Source organism: Notamacropus eugenii, chromosome 6 (genome assembly GCF_028372415.1).
Source record: "Notamacropus eugenii isolate mMacEug1 chromosome 6, mMacEug1.pri_v2, whole genome shotgun sequence".
Taxonomy (NCBI): domain Eukaryota; kingdom Metazoa; phylum Chordata; class Mammalia; order Diprotodontia; family Macropodidae; genus Notamacropus; species Notamacropus eugenii.
This window is the reverse complement of record NC_092877.1, coordinates 281,702,365-281,722,438: the sequence shown is the minus strand read 5'-3', so window position 1 is coordinate 281,722,438 and position 20,074 is coordinate 281,702,365. Positions and strand designations below refer to the sequence as shown.

General features: G+C 35.1%; 1 protein-coding gene and 1 pseudogene across 4 annotated transcripts in view; both read right to left on the bottom strand.

The window, feature by feature from the left end:
• DIAPH3 (diaphanous related formin 3) overlaps positions 1-20,074 on the bottom strand; it is a 464,308-nt gene that overhangs the window by 378,563 nt on the left and 65,671 nt on the right. For all 4 annotated transcript variants that reach the window (XM_072617066.1, XM_072617067.1, XM_072617068.1 and 1 more), the window contains one exon: positions 9,687-9,866. In XM_072617066.1, the coding sequence (XP_072473167.1) occupies positions 9,687-9,866 (180 nt within the window). The remainder of the gene's footprint in view (positions 1-9,686; positions 9,867-20,074) is intronic.
• On the bottom strand, positions 12,093-14,979 carry LOC140511409 (cytochrome c oxidase subunit 7A2-like, mitochondrial pseudogene; annotated as a pseudogene).

Genomic DNA, 20,074 nt, shown 5'->3' with positions numbered 1-20,074 from the left:
AGTCAAAAAATCTCTTCATTTTGCCCTTCTAGAGATTCGAGACATTCCTACATATTTAATTGCTATCACAGGGCATATTACTTTCACTTGGAATAAGAATTCTCTAAGGTTACAACAAATTTCAGATTATAATTACAAAGAACAAAACATTAGAAATAATTCATGGATGTTGGAATGTAAATCAAAACAAGTTCTCAATATGTGTTATATTTAAAATAAAGATTATTATCTTCTCTGTAAGGCATCAGAAAAAAAGTAAAGAATTATCCCAATTATTATGAAAGAATATCTCTAGTTATTATAAATAGAAGTCTTTCTAGATCATTGAAACCTAGTACTAATACAGCAAGATGTGTCTTGAACCTTAGCACAAAATGATGTGATATTTAAGAAGTGGTAGAAGAAAGGTATATAATAATCAGAAATAATCAAAAGTAGAGAATAATCCATCTCCCACAAATTTCCACTTCAGTTGGCAATAATGAAAATCTCTTGAAAATAAAACAATTTTTAATAATGTCTTATAAATGTTTACAAATTACCTTCCCTAGTTGTGATTTAATACCACAAAATCAACCATCTACTAATTTCTGAAGACAATATTAGTTCTTCTGGAAGTGAAGGTTAAACAATTAAGTTTATTTAAAAAGAAAAGGAGGTAAAAGAAATGAATGTCCATATTAAAAAACATATTTGTGATCTGTCAAACAAATTTTCTATTTATAAAATGTAGACGTAAGGAAGGAAAAAACACAAGGAGGGAAACATCTAAAAGGCAGAAAAAAATCAAAATATTTTAATATTTAAAAAGGCCTCTTAATGGCAATCAAGTTCAAATCTCTTATTTTGTAGCACAAAGAAATTAAATGATTTACCCAATTCCAATAACCCAATTAAATGATTAAATCAATTACCCAATTACTCAAGTGATCTTCTGGTAACACCACAACTTATTTTATGATGATTTTATCAATTTTCCATGGGTTGTTGTTGGGTTTTTGTTGTTGTTCCTGTTGTTTTTAATTCAGACTCTCTACAAAGTCCTTCTTTCATGTCTTGCCATGACATGAGATTGAGACCATGGGCTCTCAAAGGTAATACCAACAAAGAATAAATGGCTGGCAGGTTTTATCATTGCTTTTTGTTTACTAAATTTTAATTGGTCCAAGAATGTCATGGCTTACTCAGGATCTCAAAAAGGTGATTGGCATCAGTTAGAATTTGAATCTAGGTCCTCCATCCCCAAAGCCAGTGTCCTTTCCACTATACCACAAGCTGACAAAGTATTTTGTCATTCATTTCATAGCAACAAGAAACACCAACTCATGAAGTACTTAGTCACTGTACATTGTAGGGTCCACATTAAGTATTTTTAAAAAAAGATGACCATGAAAACAATTGCATCAACCAGTATTCCTGGGGATGAGGAGACAAAGCTGTTTTACAAAGAATTCAAAGAGACCCCCAAAATTAAATCAATATATACTTTAATTCTCAATGACTTCAATATGTAGGGAATAAATGCTGAAAGGCATGTTGGGAAACATGGCTCTGTACTTAAAAAAAAAGATGATAGGCCCAAAGAGAGTAGACTATATGTGCCACATAGTTACATATTTTCTTAAAGAAAGGAGTCAGGTGAGGAGGTGTTTGGTATGGTTAGCACATTACCAAAGTATAATAATAATTATTATTATTATTATATTTTATCAGCTAGGAAATGACTATTTGCTGCTGCAGGAGCATAACTTTAACTGTTAAGTATATGAGATCTATAGAAACATCTAGCACTAAGGTCTAGGATGTAGTATAAATAGCCCAAAAGGGCAAAGGTTATTACTGATTCAGAGAGTGAGGCAAGTGGGATTAGTAAGGATGAGGTATAATTTGAGTTGGGCACTAAAGGTTGGACAAATCAAAAAATGAAGGGGAGGGCTGATAACTCCAGGCATTAGGAACAATGTGAACACAAGCATGGAAATGGAAATACACATACAGAAGAAGTGCCCTTTGGTTACGGCATCAAGTGTTGTTGTTTGTGTTCATTCTTCGTTGCCTAAGAAGAACATGCCATCAGAGAAATGATGACATGGCTTGCCCCTGACTATTTTGAGTGAGGGAGGGCCGTGCAAGGTCACCAGCCTCACTTCTAGCATCAAGTGTATGGAAAGAAAAAAATATGAACTAAGACTGGAAATTCAGGGTGGCAACAGATTTTAAAGAACCTAACTGAATAGCAATAGAGAGTAATTGAAGAATTATAAGCAGGAAAGTAGCATCACTACCAGAAAAAAGAAAGCATAGAGGTGGGAAAACCAGTTAAGAAATTAGTACAGACCTGTACTAGGGTGAGAATAGATGGAAGGGAAGTTAAAGAGGTAAAATGAACATTTGCCAAAAAGTTGAACATGAGAGCAGAAGGAGAAGGTAACATTAAAGACAACATAATTTTGAACATACAGAAAATGGAGATATTAAAAAAGGAAAAAGTCTGAAAGCAAAAGGAAGACTAAATTAGTAGAAGAGATTTGAGATAAGACCTCAAAGATCAGTTCTAAACTGATGATGGCAAATTGATTGAAACTACATTGATTTAAAGTGATAACACTAAGCTAGATGTGAGGTATCCAGGGGTTATACATATATATATATATATGTGTATATATATATATATAGAGAGAGAGAGAGAGAGAGACAGACAGACAGACAGAGAGAGAGAGACAGAGAGAGAGAGGGAGAGAGAGAGAGAGACATTCTATAGGAAATTAGAAAGAACTAGAAGTCATCTTCACAGAAGTAAACTAAAGTCATGGAAGTCAGATCAAAAAGGTTAAAAAAATTATTGAAAAAATAGAAAAGGAACAAAAAATCTTTAAGATACTCACTTTTAAGGAGTCAGGAAAAAGAAAAGGAGACAAAAAAAGAATGGAGAGGTGGGAGGAAAATAAACAGAGCATGCTCTCTTTGAAGCATGAGAAAAAATACCTACAATGAGGCAGGACTGAATGGCATCAAATGCTGTTGTATCAAATTAGTAGTCAAGGAGAATGAAAACTGAAAAAGAAAGCTCAGAATTTAATGAACAGGAGATGACAGAATCACAAATTAAGAGCTTTTAGAGACCCTACATTTCAGATTTCTTCCTTTTTTAAGTATGGAAATAGAGGCTCCAAGATTTTGAATGATTTCTCCACAAACTGTGTAGCAGAGCTAGAATGTGAAGGAGATCCCTTGATTTCAAATCCCAGATTCACTCCAGATCGCTGGAGACTTATAAGGAACTTAAACAGAGATAAAGAGAGACACCAAATTGAAAATAGAGAATTTGGTGGCAAATGAATTGGTGCACCAGGTACAGAAAAATTTTGGTCACTTATTATGTGAAAGGTAATGTGCCTGGGGACTACTGGATATGAACTCACATAGAACACAATTATTATCTTCAAGGAATTAACCATCTAATAGCACAAATAAATGGTCATACACAGAAATCTACAGTATTCTTTAAATGAAAAGATCAATCTTGGCTGCCTGCTCACTTAGATATTTGGTTCAAAATTTGATTTATGATAGTCTGAAGAGGATATTAACATGGTTCTATTAAAGTCAAATTAATATTTCATATATATGAACATTTTGATTAAACTTATTCATACAACAACTTTTCAGCATTATACTTTGGCATGGTTTTGCATTGGGAAATTGAGAGTTCCAACATGGAGAAGTAATTTTCCTTTAGTTAATTACTTTTTAATTAAAAATTATGCAAAAAATTAGATTACTATGCTGCTTCACAATCTGATTGGCACCAGGGATGTAGATTTCAAAAACTCTGAGAGGACTTTACTAGAGATAGTTTTTAAAAATTCAACACAGAAGGAACAAATATAGCTCTGTCTCCAAAAAGAATCACATTTAATACTCACAGTAAAGTATATAACATTCATAAGAAATAATTCTGCAATATAATGCAATATGAACAGAATATGGGAAAGGCTGAAAATTCCTAATAGACTTTGCTCTAAATTAAAAAAAATCCAGTTCAAACTGAGAATAACTGAAATAGCAAAAGGAAAAAGAACCATTTCTTTTACCCACCTCCCCAAAATAAAAATGAAAAAATAAACACTAAAAGAATCTAAGTACTACATAGAATTAATTCTCTCATTTCTGGACAAAGATTTATATTTACAGATATTTTCAGTCACGCTAATAGGCAAAAGTGTATTAAATAAGTACTATTTACAATAGTTTTTTCCATGTATCACCTCACAGACAATACAAAGAGAAATACTACTGTAGACCTCCAACAATAGGCAACTAGGTGACACAAATGGATAGAAGGATGGCTTAGAGTCAGTAAGACCTTACTTCAAATCCTGCAGAATGGCATATGCATCAACACCATGCATGAAAGAATCAGGATTTTTTTTAAAAAAATATTTTATAATAGATCAAATTTAATTTTCAAAAATTCTACAAGCGATACAGAAGACACTGCTTGTCAGTGATTTTTTAATGGGGGTGGGATTTAGAAAACTACAAGGTCCTTCGACCTTAACCTAATACAAATATTGTATTAAGGCAGGACCTCTGCCCCCATCTGCACTTTAATGCTTTTGTTTCCCTCTCACTTCCTCAACATATGTCTACAAAAAAAGAAATTACTTAATGATCACCTACTGCTTCCTAAGTCCAGTGTTAGACCAAGAGAGGTACAAAACTTAAATAAGAAATCCCTCACAAACTTTATTACCACCTACATTTATGTGAGGCTTATTCTAAGGAAGGTTTTCTCCAAAAGACAAATGGGAGGAACAGAGTTCTCAAAAAAAGAAAAATAAACTATCAAAAACCAGATGAAAAAAATGCCCCAAATCGCTAACAATAAATGCAAATTAAAACAATTCTAAGGTAACACCTCACAAACATCAGCCTGACAAAAATGTCAAAAAGGGAAAATGGCTACTCTTGGAGAGACATGAGAAAACAGATACAACAGTTCATGGTCTGTAGAGCTCTGAATCAGTTCAAAATTTCAGGAAAGCAATTTTACACTATATAAAAAATTCACTGTAATGTGGTTTTTAACACAGCAATAGCATTGCTATGATTATACCCCTAACGAAATCAAATGTTCACATGTTAAAAAAAAAAAATTAAGAAAGCAATTTTTATTGCAGCAAATAACCTGTAGCTATGGCCATCAAGCAGAGAATGACTGAACCATTTATGAGATATATTAATGAAATGTTGAGCCAAAATAAATGATAAAAGGATGGATTCAGAAAAATATAAGAATATTTGTATGCAGAGTAAAGTAAGCAAAATCACAAGAACAATTTATACAATAACAAGAACGTAAAGGAAAACCATGTAGAAAGTCTTAAGAATGCCAATCAAAGCTTCCGAATAAAACACTCTTGGTGGCTAAGAACTGGAAATAGAGAGGATGACTATCAACTGGGGAATCATTAAACAAGCTGTGGTATATGATTGTGATGGAATATTATTGTGCTATAAGAAATGACAAGCAGGATGATTTCAGAAAAACCTGGAAAGTCTTATATGAACTGATGCAAAAGGAAGTGAGCAGAACCAGGAGAACATTGTACACAGTAACAACAATATTGTATGATGAAGAACTGTGAATGACTTAGCTATTCTCAGCAATATAACCTTCTAAGACAATCCCAAGGAATTAAGATAAAGTATACTGCATACTATCTGTCTCCAGAGAAAGAACTAACATTAAATACAGATTGAAACATGCTATTTTTCTTTCTTTCTAAGTCTCCTTGTACAAAATAACTAATATGGAAATGTTTAACATGATTACACATGTATAAACTACATCAAACTGCTTACTGTGTCAGGGGCAGGGGAGAGGATGAGAGGGACAGAGAAACAGAATTTGGAACTCAAAACATTTTTTTTAAGTGTCTAGAAAATGGTTATAACATGTCATTGGGAGGAAAAAATAAAATTTAAAAAAAAAAAAGAATGAAACACTCTTTCCACTCCTTGGCAAATAGCTGATCAACTAGAGATACTGAAGACGTCCATTTTCAGACACAGCCAATATGGAAATTGTTTTCTTTACTCCATAGATTTGTGTGGGAAAGCTTCTCCTGGGGATGTAGACTGAAAGAGTGGAGAGTGAGAAGGAAGTAACAGTGATACAAAAAGGGGAGGAAAAGCATCAATCATTCAAAACATTCAGAAAAGAGAATAGGATGAAGTTCAGAAGAGAATGTAGAGAAATGGGATGATTTTTTTTTTAAACTCTGTAACAGGCTTTAGAACCACAATTTCATTCATGGAAACAACTTTTGGTGAAATACTTCTCCCTACCAATACAAATATAAGTACCTACTTATAGTTACTACTTAGAGTTTCCTGGAGCACTAAAAGATTAACTGGTTTGCCCAGTACCAACACAGGGCCAGTAGGTATCACAGAAGGAACTGAACCAGATTTTCCTTATTTCAACACCAGATTTTTATACACTATCCCAGCTGTCCATCTGTCACCTTCATAATAAAATTAATATTCACATTTAAAAACAACTATGTCAAAGAATTTCTGTTTCACATATAATACTTTTTTTTCTATTCTTGGCATACAAAATATTCATGTATATTGATGTTTGGTTTATAAAAAAAGTAAAATATAAAGAAACAAAAAAATAATGATACCATCCTGAAAAACTGTTTCCCAGTCAACTAGATTTTTCATTTAGTCTTTTTGATCTAGAAAGTCTTCTTCAAAAATAACTGGCTACCTATTTGATACATAAATGGTTAATATCTTTTTATTACAATATGACCATAAGAAAGATAACAGGAAGGCCAAAATTTGGAATAACTTCTGATAAAATTTTTTGCCAGAGTTGGCACTTAGAATAAATTAATCACAATATAGTTTGACCTTTGTTGCCTAGCTCTCATCCTCTTATAAAATATTCTCTACGCTTGACCAACAATGCATATCCTGAAACAAACTTTTCTCACCTTTTCAAACTCTCCGTCCAGATCAAGTAATAAGAAATTTATACAGCTGCCATTAAGCAACAATGCAGATGCATCTAAGAGTTGATGTTCTAAGGATAAAAATTCAACTACACACATTACAAGCAAGATTAACAAATCAGAAGCAATTCTGCCTAAATTCTTCAAGCTTTATTTGTACTGTTCACATCTACCAAAAAAAAACAGCAAAATGTGTATTGGGACCAAAAAAAATTTACAAAAAGAAATTTTTCCATGTTTAGGTTGTCATTTCAGTCATGGCCACATCTAAAAGCCATTCTCAATGGACAACTTCTCCTAGCAATGAAGTTTTGCCTAAAACCTACTCACTTTCAGAAACCAGTCTTAAGATTTAGCTCCTCCATAAATCTCAAGGAGCCTGACCATCCTTGCCTGGAGTCCCCTCAGACCTCTTATAAAATTAGCCATCACCAAATTCAGTTCATCTAAACTGAAACTGATCTCTCTCAGCATCTCTACCACTTACTGCCTGTACAACTTATTTATGCTCTACTCCTGTATATTTCCATGTGAATCTTTTCTAGCGTGCTATTTATCATCTTGTGTTTTGTCTTCCCATGTTAAAAAAAACATACTGATTTTATAGTTTTTGAGTTCAAATATTCAACTGTACAATTTACTTGATAGGTTAGTAGTGCTGAAAACAATCTGAGATACCTGAATACCAGAGAAGCTAACTGACTTGCCCACAGACACACATGCAGTAATGGGGCTGAAATCCAAATCCCTAGACTTCTAATTCTCATTGTGCAACACTAACAGATGCCTCTCACACCATAGTTTCTGGTTGACTGTGGTGCTGACATACCTAGTGTCTTTAGTGGGTTAATGAATTATTCACTCAGGAAAAACTATTAACTGAAACTGAAACAGACTCAGATTCCAAATGTCCCTTCTAGCTGCAAATTTACAATTCTGACAACATATGCCTCATATTATAAATGGTAAAGGAGAACAACATAAAAGGCTAGGACGAAATGATGTTTTCCTGGAAAATTTAAAAGACTGGCTGCAATATAAAATGCAAAGTAGCTGAACTTAAAGTATTAAAGTTCTTAATAATTGCAAAAGTAATCAGTGTGATCATCAGTGAACTAAAGATATATTGGTACAGACCAGATGGACACCCATGGAGGCAGATTAGTCAGAGTACATATCAAGCATGTTAACTCATTAAAATAAGCCAAAAGTGACTTAGCAGCTAGATGGTCAAGCCATAGAGCACTGGACATGCAGTCAAGAAGACCTGAGTTCAAATTTGTCCAGAGATACTTATAAGCTGTATCAGTTAATCTCTGCATATCTCAGTTTCTTCATCTGTAAAATGGAATAATAACAGCATCTACACACCCAGGTTGTTGTATTATTGTCATCGTCATCATCATCACCATCACCATCATCACCATCATCACCATCACCATCATTATCACCATCACCATCATCATTCATCATAATCTCCCATCACTACTACATGATTTCTCTATGCCTGATGTGAAATCTATTTCACAAATTCTTCAGTCATTTCCTCTTCCTGTACAGGCAGGCTATGTTAACATTCCAGAGACAATTTGTCTACTGTTCTTGCCTTTGCTGATCTTCATCCAAGAGTTCTCCCTCTGCTTCCTATATTGCCATATAGAAATAGAACTCCTGGTATACAATGCTATTCCACTCCTCCCCCAAAACCCCACTTTTCTCTCTCCTTTTGCTTGTGAATTATAGACCTTTTACTTGTCTCGGATTCCATTCTACCAAGTCTCCTTCCCTTAGGCTCTCTAGTTCACCTTGTTAATTACCTATACTTTATATGTATTTATACAAGTACCAAAGGCCACAGAGCTTTCACTGCTTGCTTCTTTACTGGATTTTTGCCCTACACATTTCTAGGTCTCCCTACTCTCTCTGATATCTAGACAGTTAGATATACGCAAGCAAGTTTATCCCTTCCCCTTCCTTCACAGTATAAAGCTTTCCAACACTATTGGCAAATATGCTTTGATCATCCCTTTTTTAAAGGATATTACATATCTAGTGAAAATCCCATCATTTCTATCTATAACTTAAGCTATGGTACAGAAATCCAAATCACATTCTTCTATTATTTTCTTAATTAGCTGTTCATTTCCTAAATTTTCCTCTCTATTCTGAAGCTTGAAACTTCAATTAGCAACAGTAATGAATACACCAACTATGTCTCTAAGGTGTTCCATTTCCTACCTAAGATTTCATAAACTTTAGTGATGCTTTTTAGAGTCCTTCTGGCAGTAAACTCCAGAAATACAAAACAATCAAGCTGAACAAGCCTTCAGAAATTTTGTCACATCTTAGATACATAACCCAGGATAACACAACACAGCATGACAGAACACACTATTGTTAATATCTAGATGCTAAACTGTCCCCTCAGCAAGGTGTTACAAACCACCACTGCTCACAGCTTTTTCCTAATAAAAGATCTACCTACAGCACTAATGGCTCAAAATCATTACATCTTAAAAACAGATGATATTCAACTGATTTCCCCCTGCTCATCTTTGTGAAGAGCATTGCTCTTCAAAATATTTCTAATATTCATTTAACAAAAGAAAAAGTAAAGTCCTTTTACGAAGCATTTTGCAAAGAGTAAACTCTTACCATCATTTTTTCAAAAAGTGCCAGGATTTCTTTCTCAGACAGTGGTCTAGGATTACTTTCCATCATGTTTGATGATGTTGAAGGCCAGTCAGTGCTTGAGGAAAATGTGTGCTTCAGGTTAAGTAATGGAGGTCTCTCTTTCTTACTTCCTGGAATTCTTATGCTTGAAAATTTGTCCAACTGCATAAAAAAAAAATAGAAAAGTATCTACATAAATAATATTTGCACCTCATAAAGTTTAAAAAATAATCAAAGACAACTTTGTTTCTGTTCAACAAGGTAAAACTTATTTTAATAACGTGTTTCTCATCATATGAAAAGTAAGCTGCAACAGCAGTAACAGTAGTAGTAGTAGTAGTAGTAGTAGTAGTAGTAGCAGCAGCAGCAGTAGTAGTAGCAGTAGTAGTAGTAGCTCATATTTACATAGTCCTTAATCCTTATAAAGTGCTATACAGATGCTATTTCATTTGAACATTAAAATCCTTTGAGGCTGAAAGTGGGTATTTTATCCCTATTTTTGCACATGAGGAAAGTTAGATGACTTGTCAAACATAACATGGCTTATAAATTTAAAATCACAGAACTTAAGATTGGAAAGGACCATAGAAATCATCTAACTTAATATCTTTATTTTACAAATTAAGAAACTGAGCCAAAAGGAAGATCATAGCATCACAGAGATAGACCTGGAAAGGAATTCAGAAGCTATCCAACTTCCTTTTTATTTGCAAGGAAAATAAAGCCCAAGTGTGTAACATGGGGAGTAAATAACAGAGTGAAGATTTAAATCCAGATCTTCTTACTTCAGAGATAATGATTTTTTCTACTGTACCACACTGCCAACTTAGGTGACTTGCCAAAAGATCACACAAACAGCGTGACAGAATGGGGATCCAAATGAAGTAGAACTAATACTCAAACCCAAATCTTCTAACTCCAAATCTGGAGCTCTTGTATCTTTGTATACTTGCTTTGATGCAGGGCTCTGATAAATTTTCAATTTGTAAAAAACTCAGTTATCTGTGAAGCACAATGAAACAAAGTATGCCTCGCACCATAACAGTACTTCCCATATTTTCAGAGACAATCTGTGCCAAAAGGCAGATGAAGACCCATATGACCTCTAAAGACTCCTTCCTATAAGATGCAATATAGCAGAATATGAAAAAATAACAGATTTAGTTCCAATTTCTCAAATAGTTTAAAACCTGCAAGAGGAATGCCAAGGGCAGGATTCCCAAACCAAAGGGGAGTCAGCAGATATATAACTCTAAACAGGCAGAGCTGGCCTGAGAGTGGGTGATTCCAATAGCAGTCTACAGTTGTTCAGACCCAAAATCTGGTCAGGAACTAGCAGAACTCAAAAGAGAGAGACAGCAATCAGACTTCACCCTGGATCAGACTACTTTCAGAGCACTAAGAGTTTGAAGATTCCCAGTCTGATTTTTTACTGAAATCCTGCAATAACACAACATTCAATACTCCAACAAGGCAAGAGCTGGACCAGATCATGTCTTCTCTCCAGAAATGTACAAATTCTGGCCCTAACATTAAGTTCAAAGTCAGAAGTTAGGCTGGAAGAACGAGATAACAAAAATATAAAGAATTCCACCATAAAAAGCAATTATGGTGAAAGGGAAACCCAAGACAAAAACCCAGAAGAAGAGAATAATTTCAAAATATCGACAAACAAAGCCTTAAAGAAAAACAGAGTTTGGGCAAAACTTCAACTAGAATTTCTGAAAGAGAAGGTGTACGAGTGTTTTAAAAATTGAAAAAGATATTTTTGTCAATAAAATAAGAGAGCTGGAGGAAAAAAATCTGGAAAATAAATGAGAGCTACTGAAGAAAGAATTAGAAAGAAAATTAATAGTTTGGCACTATAGGTACAAGGGACTGTCCAAGCAAAAATCTCCCTGAAAATTACAACAGACCAAGTTGAAGGCAATGACTCCATGAGACAAAAAAAAAAATTGAAGGAAGGAAGGAAGGAAGGAAGGAAGGAAGGAAGGAAGGAAGGAAGGAAGGAAGGAATCTCTTCACAAAAATTACTAACCTAGAAAACAGAACAAGGAGAAAAAAAATTTAGGAATCATTTCACTATCTGAATGCCATGACCAAGAAATCTTTAAAGACAACTGTCCAGGTCTCTTACAACCAGAGGGCAAAGACAAAAAAAAAGAAAATCCACAGGTCATTTCATGAAAGAAGCCCCCAATGAAAACTCCCAGGAACATTACAAACAAAATCTAGAATTCCCAGGTCAGAGAAAAAATACTGCAAGCAACTAAAAAGAAAGAATTCAAATGCCACAAAGCCACCAATTTAGCAGCCATCCTTAAAGGAGTAAGTCCTTGGAATATAAAATTCTAGAAGGCAAAGTATAGAATCTTACAGTCTAGAATAGCTAACCTGGCAAAACAGAATATGATGCTACAGGAGAAATGGATCTTTAATGAAACAAAAAATTTCTAAGTATTCCTGATAAAAGGACCAGAAGAATGGAAAGGGAAGGAATAAGGAACATACTAGGGGCTGGAAGGAAAGTAAGAGCAAGGAAAATTATCCCATATAATCAGGATGCTCAAGCAGAAGTCTATACAAACAAAGAGGGGATGAAGTAGCTACTGATACTTGAACCTAACTCTCATCTGAATGGTGGAAAGGCACAAACACACAGAGATGGATACAGAAATATATTTTACTCTACAGGGAAACTGAAGGGGAGCCTCTAGGGAGGGTAGCTTAAGGGAGAGAGGAGTCCTAAGCAAAACAAAATCAAAGACTGCGCAAAAATATTTATAGTTCTTTTTTGAGGAGTAAAGTATAGGAATCTGAGGGAGTACCTCTCAATTAGGGAATGTCTGAACAAGTTATGGTGTACAGGCACACTTTGTTTTATTGTGCTTTACTTCACTGCACTTCACAGACAACTGAGTTTTTTACAAATGGAAAATTTGTCACAGCCCTGCTGTACGGTCCCTGCCTGTACAGGATCTCAGCACGTTGATTGCTGCCATCTTTCCAATAGCATGTGCTCACATCGTATCTCTGTGTTACATTTTCTCACAATACTTCAAACCTTTTCATTATTATTATTACTATATCTGCTATGATGATCTGTGATCAGTGATATTTGATGTTACTATTGTAATTATTTTGGGAAGACAGCGAACTTAATCAATGTGTAGGTTCTCACTGCTCCACCACCAGCTGTTCCCATTTCTTTTTCTTTTCTCATTCATGTATTTATTCCACAAGCAAAAATAAATTATACCTTAAAGCTATAGCATTTAACAAGAGCAAAGGAGAAGCACTGACAGGGATGTACTGTATAGTAGTCCAGTTCAAAGTGCAAGACTTTTCTTAAGAGCTGTTCTGTTCTCATGGTGGAATAAATACAGAATCTTCATCTCTGGAATATTTAAAGAGGTCAGAGATCAGGCATACAACCCTTTTGAAACTATATGACAAAGTTATGAGTATATAGATAGTTAAGAAAAAATAATTTCTATTTAACACCATGCTGCAAGATGGAAAAATTCCCCAAATTAACAGCTAATTAATTCCCAGTGAAATTTGTGGTGTCAGAAAGAACAGATTTTTGGTACTAGGAAGTTCAAGGACTTCCTGTCACTGGTGCAACTTCAACGGATCCCCTCCTCCTTTAACCAGCACATCTGATTAGACTTGCAGTCACTCTTTCTCTCTCTCTCTCTGCTTCTGATAGGCCCAACCAAAAATCCCTGGTGGCCTCCTCACAGTGATGAGCTGGCCTGCCAACCTCTGGAGAAAGAAGGGAGCCCAAATTAGAAGGGCATCATCACCATTGTTTAAATAATAGCTACCTGTTCAATATGTTCTGATAATGTACTTATTTTCAGAAACAAACTAACCAAAACATTTCCTTATTGATAAGTCTTCTAATTTTATCTGAAGAACAACATAAACTTACACAGGTCAGAAAATTCACTGGCAACTAGGAAAACAGACAATTCAAAAGGCTTTATGCCAAAACTCTTGTTAATGAATCAATCAGTCTTATGAACCCCATCTTATTTATTTCTGGGTTGTGAAGCCATGTGGAGAGCTATCAGACAGCAGATGATCCCTCCCAGTGTCAAAGGCAATGGTGATCCAATAGAGCATTTGGTCAAGTAGACTGTGTTTCAAGTGGACAGGTAAACCATCAGATTTCTGAAAAAATTTCTGCAGCTCTCGAACTTTGTTTTTCCCAGTATAATCATATGGAGCTGCTTCTGAGACTAATTTCATTGGTGTGGCAAATACAATAGATGGTGCTTCTGAGGAACACCACAGGCTTTAAACCCTAAGGGTTGTAGGCAGCCAAAGCCCAGGACTCAGCCAGCTTCTGGGTGAAGCTGTTAACCTTGTAGTAAGTGTCGCCCCTCAAACCGACCTCCCGAAGCCAATACTCCAGCAGCAACGGCGCCATAGAAAGTTATTCGCCCATTTCTTTCCCTCTCCTCAGGCCTCCCTATTCCTAAGACACAACAATACTGAAGGATATTACATAAACTCAGTTAATAATGCAGCAGCAAGGTTTGAGAGGACTGACTCCAGTTTTGAAAGACGTTCTACTATGGGTAAAATGCTATCAAACAGCACTGCACACTATAAAGAAATCTTTCATGAAAAGAAGTCAATCCATGAGGCAAACTTCACTGTTGTCTTATTTTAAGAATTTGTCACAGCCACCCAACCTTCAGCAACCACCATCACCAACCTGATCAGTCAGCAGCCATCAACATCAAGGCAAGAACCTCCACAATCAAAAAGATTATGACTCACTGATGGCTCAGCTGATAGCATTTTCTAGCAATAAAGTACACTTTTTAAATTAAGGTATGTATATCGGTTTTTTAGACATAATACTATTACATACTTAATAGATTACAGTATCATGCAAACACAATTTTATATGCTCTAGAAAACAAAAACTTTGCATGACTCGTTTTATTGCAATATTCACTTTAAGGCAATAGTATAGAACCAAACCACAATATCTCCAAGGAATGCCTATAATACATGAGAGGCAGTGCTGTAAGAAATAAATGTACTGGGAAGAATTCTATAAACTGATTCAGAATGAAGTGAACAGAACCAGAACACATTTACACAATTTATACAAAGACAACAATACAGTAAAAATAACTGAAAGAATTAAGAGCTCTGATCAGTGTAATGATCAATCACAATTTCAGAAAACTAACGATGAAACATACTACCTATTTCCAGATAGAGAAGTAAAGGACTCAGGGCACAGAATAACATATACACATACACACATAAACACACACAAAGAGCAAATAAGAAAATTTGTTTTGCTTTGACTATACATTATTTGTAAAAAGGGCCTTATTTTTCTTTCTTTCTCAGTGTGGGTAGAAGGGGAGTGGAAGGGAGGTAAGAAGTGGGAACAAAAGTGAGGTAGGAGGTTTGGGAGGAGGGAAAAAAGGCAGATTTTTGCTAATTGAAATTTTGTTTGTTCTGTTTTTAAAAGAAAAAGCACAGAATCAATAGACTGAATGTTCTGAGTAAAGAACAGTAAGTAGGCAATGTACCTGAATTATAGAATACATGGAGGGAAGAGTAAGCTATAAGATGACTACAAAGAAGTAACAAAAGTCTAGGTTGTGAAAGGATCAAAATCCCAACGATTCCTTGATAAATTCTCATTTCTTGACTGTTGGCACTATTTCTTCTTTAACCCTGAAACCTCAGATTTTCTCTGGGCAGTTCATATTTACAAACTCTTAAAATTTTTGTAATGTTTTTCAAGTAATCTAATAATGCTCAAATTATCTCTTGACCTATTTTCTAAGTCCATTTTTGACTGGCAATACTTTATACTTCTTTCTTCCAGAACTCTCGTTTTATTTACATGGTCTCCTTTTTTAATCTCTTGTTTCATCTCTTAAAGGAATTCTAGTAAACGCTGTGGTTTCTGTCATCTGAGACTGTCCATAGTCTATGTAGTTATTCACTTCCTCTAGTTTTGTCTATGGATCCAAAAACCTGTTGGCAATTTTTTCTTCTGTTTATCCTTATTTCCAAATTTTTGACAGGGCCAGGCTCTGACTGTTCTTGCACACTTAGATGATATGGTGGGCCTCATTTGGTTTCATTCTATGGTCTGAATCCCTGGCACTGCTTCTGCTGTTATTTTTGTGAATTAAGTGCTGGGAGAACCTAAACTCACCTGTATCCTCCAGGCACAGAGCACTGAACTCTCAAGGCCATCAACTTACCACAACCTTTCAAAGTACCTAGGGCAGGCAGCTGATTATTGCCCTCTAAGTAGGATCTTTGCCACTTTGTTGGCTACAGGCCCATTATCTAGATCCAGAGTTCCACCGAGGTCTAATAATCATCCTAGTACTTCCTGGCTGGAGCACTCTGAGGCTACACTGGCCTCACTTTGACTCCTGAGGCTGGGGTCCCCCACACATCCCTTCCCATCCTCTCCCCAATTTTGTGCCTGTAGGTTTCTGGGTGTCTCTTTTACCAACCTTGACTGGATGACCATAGTTACTACAGTTTAATCTTTTATTTCTTAATCGTTATTCATATTTATTCTACCATCTTGATGGAAAGTATACTGTGTAACCTCTAAGGTTACTTCTAACCTTAAAATTTTATAGTTCTAGCTTCTACCTTAACTATGACTTTCTGGTTAACTTAAATTTCCAAACTAGTACATTTTCATAAGTTCATAGCTTTAACTCTGGAAGGAACTTTAGATGACAGTCCAACCTATATACCTTCTAAAATGAATAATCCAAACATTCATTATTTTCATGTGGTAATACTCCTGATAAAACTAGAAAGGCTTAGCAAAATAAATAGCTTTAATGTAAATTTTCTAATCATTCTTTCTAGCTGTTTATCAGTACCCATGTATGGAAGGAACAAACAGTGACTGTAATCATTCATTTCATAATATCTGGTTTGTAGCTGTTAAGGCCTTCCAGTGTTTACTATTTAGAATTTTTGTCTCAGCAATTACCATCCTTTCTCTGTGAATGTAAGCTAAGTGCCAATTACTTACTATAAAATATGTACAGGCATACACAATTAGTAATGGCCTGCTGGCCTATCTCAAAAGATCAATGATACTCCAATATATGAAACACTGAAGAAAAAGTACTGAATGAAATGTTAGCCTGTTTACTAAATTTATCACATGCTTCAGAGTCTCTAAAACCTGATTCAGGAAAGTCAGTAGCTAAATCAGTAAATGAGGTTATAAACAAACTTAAATGCAGCTTCTTTTTTTTTTTGTTTTGCTTCGAGAATCCCTATGAGCTAATGGCCACCTGTGCAAGAAAGAGTACACTGGGTTCTAAGAAAGTTTCTGAGTCCAAGCCATCACTGTATGAATTGTCCCAATACCTACAAAATCAGCCAGCAAGTTAGGCTAAGTCCCTGCAAATTAAGATGTTAAATTCATTCCAAGGAAAAATTATGCAAAACACCATTAATGCAACATCAATACTGCAAATTTAAACATGTCAATAAATGCAAATACTAATGTTACCAGAATAGTAAATTTAAATATTTCCTCAGCTGATTTCAAAGTCAATATCTTAGGACGCCACTAAATTAAATATGCAAATGATCATATAATAACCACCACAAACCTAGAAGAATCTATCCCAAATGACATGTGCTAGAGTTGAGCATAATACTATTCATTTAAATTAGAAAAGTAATTTCCACTACATTATACATTTCTGCATTTTTTAAAAATACTTCTAAAGTAAAATTTGAGCCACAAAGCACAAACAATTGAGAAAACACTACAGAATTTTCTATATTTCTACATATCCTGAATACCTAATCTGCAAGTGAAAAAAGGTGTTTCTCCAGCACGGTTGTCAGTACATATAGTCTATCACTTATGTAATGTGTACAAGCAAGCAAATCTCCACTAGAACATGAAGAAAGGAAAAAATGAAACATTTTTATCTCCCAAATATCCCAGGAGGTAGCTTAAAAAAGAACTAAAAATAACATTACAAGTCAGTTAGCCTCTTAAGAACCTATGAGTATAAAAATATAAAAAAATATATGTTTAACATTTTTTGCTCTAAGAAAAAATTAGGTGTCCATCAATTAGGTCATACTGCACTTTAAAAATGGTATATTGTAAAGCTTCAGAGAAAATCAGGAAGACTTGTATGAACTGATGAAGAATGCAATGAACAGAATCAGAGGAGGAAAGATGTAAAGGAAAACAACTGACAAAGACCTCAGATAGGACTTCCGCAGACTGGTGAATCCATCAAGACTAGGGAGTCAAAATGAAATGTGTTTTCAGACCATGGCCAATGTGTCAGTTTATTTTACTTACGTGTATTTATGTATTAAGAGTTTCAGAGTGGGTAAAGGGTGTTAAGTTACCAGGTAATGAGAAATAAAATAAGAAAAAAGAAAAGAGCATCAGTATACCATTTTACAAATATACGAAGAAAAAATATAAGTTCAGAAGGGGACATAAAAATAATTTTATTACCACCTTGCTAAATTTATTATATTTTTAAACTGCATGTGATGGAAGTTCATTGTTTCATATACAATCCTTTTTTTATTCATCCTTGTATATTATTTAATAAAGTTCAGCATCTCCTCACAGTCTCTGCTCCAACTTCTGCTCTTAGAACAGGACACTTCAAATACATATTGACACTCCCTCAAACATCCTAAATTTCCAGTTCCTTAGTCTGCAGAATTTCAAAGGTCTATTTCTCCAGGCTGAGATGGTCATACCTTTAATCTTGCTATCACCCACAAGTGTTCCACTTCCATGTTCATGAATTCCAATATTTCGATGTTAGACTCATAATATTTTAGCATTCTATCTCTCCCTCTGCCTTATTAATCTTAACCTTGTTCTTCCTCTTAATGTGATACCTAATCCTTCCACCCCTATGTTGTTTTTCTGGTTATCATCTCTGCACCGACTACAATCTTCTCCCTTCTCTATCTTCATGTCTTGGTAAGTCATTTCAATTCCATACCATGCACTATACTCCAATCCGCTGCCACCTGGCCCTATCACCAAGCATGCCTTGCCAAATCCCAACTTCAAATTACTCTCAAAATTGGCCACATACTACTGAATGGAGGAGAAAATAACAAAATCATGGCATGCCCATAAAATCTGACACCTAATCTCAATATGGGACCCCACTGCGGTTAGGCAACCCTTTTTTACTTAATCAGTTTTAATCTTAATCAGTTCACTATCCCACTCACCATCCTGAGTTTTCCACATTTTTTCATCTTTCTTCAAGCTTCCCCTGGCATCCTCTTCCACCTACTCTCTCAGATGAATAAATTGCCTCAAAAAAACAAAGGTCATTTATCAAAACAACTCTCCTTTTTAGCTCACATACTCAGATGCCTTCCCCAAATATCTCCTACTTCACTGTCTCACATGAAGAGGTGGTCTTTCTCCTTGAAAAGAAATCCTCTCAATGTATACCTTTGATTCCATTCTATCCCACCTTCTCCAGCTTACTAATCCCTCTATCATCACTACTAATCTTCAGACTCTATCCATTGGTTGCTCCTCTGCTGCTTTCACATATATACTATGAGTTCTACCATCCCTTTAAGATTGTCAACTCCATGAAAACAGGACCTGTAACTTTTAAAATTTGGTTTCAGCTAAGGAAGCATTTATTAAATACTTACAATGTATACTAAAATAACTGATGAGATAGATTAGGGAGAAATGAATGAAAGACAAGTCAAGTCAACAAACACTGTGACAGATACTATGCTAATTCCTGGGAATACAAAGGAAAAAACAGTATCAGTTTTCAGGGAGCTCACAGCCTAATAGAGGAGACAACATGCAAACAATTTTGCAAACAATAAATACGTATACATATATATATAGTTATACATACACTCAGAATAAAATGAAAATAATCAACAGAGAGAAAGCACTAGCATTAAAGAGGATTGTGAACAGATTCTTGTAGAAAATAGAAAAACAACACCCTCTTCCCACACTGAAACTTTAATAAACAAATAAATATGGCTTTAATAAATAAATACACTTAAGTAAAACAAAGCAAAACATTGGCCATGCCTGAAAACACATTTCATTTTTAATCCCTTACACCTCTCTACCAGAGAGGGGAGGCATGATTCATCATCAGGCTGGAAAATCAGGGAAATCCAGAGACAGAAATAGGGAGGTATCCCTAGCTAGCTAGTGAATCAGTGCTAGCTAGTGAAAATGCCCAAAGTCTGGTGATTGAGAATAGTGTGTGTGAGGAACAATAAGAAGGCCAGTGTCACTGGACCACTGAGTAGGGTCAGAACGCAGGGCAATAAGGTATAAGTAGAAT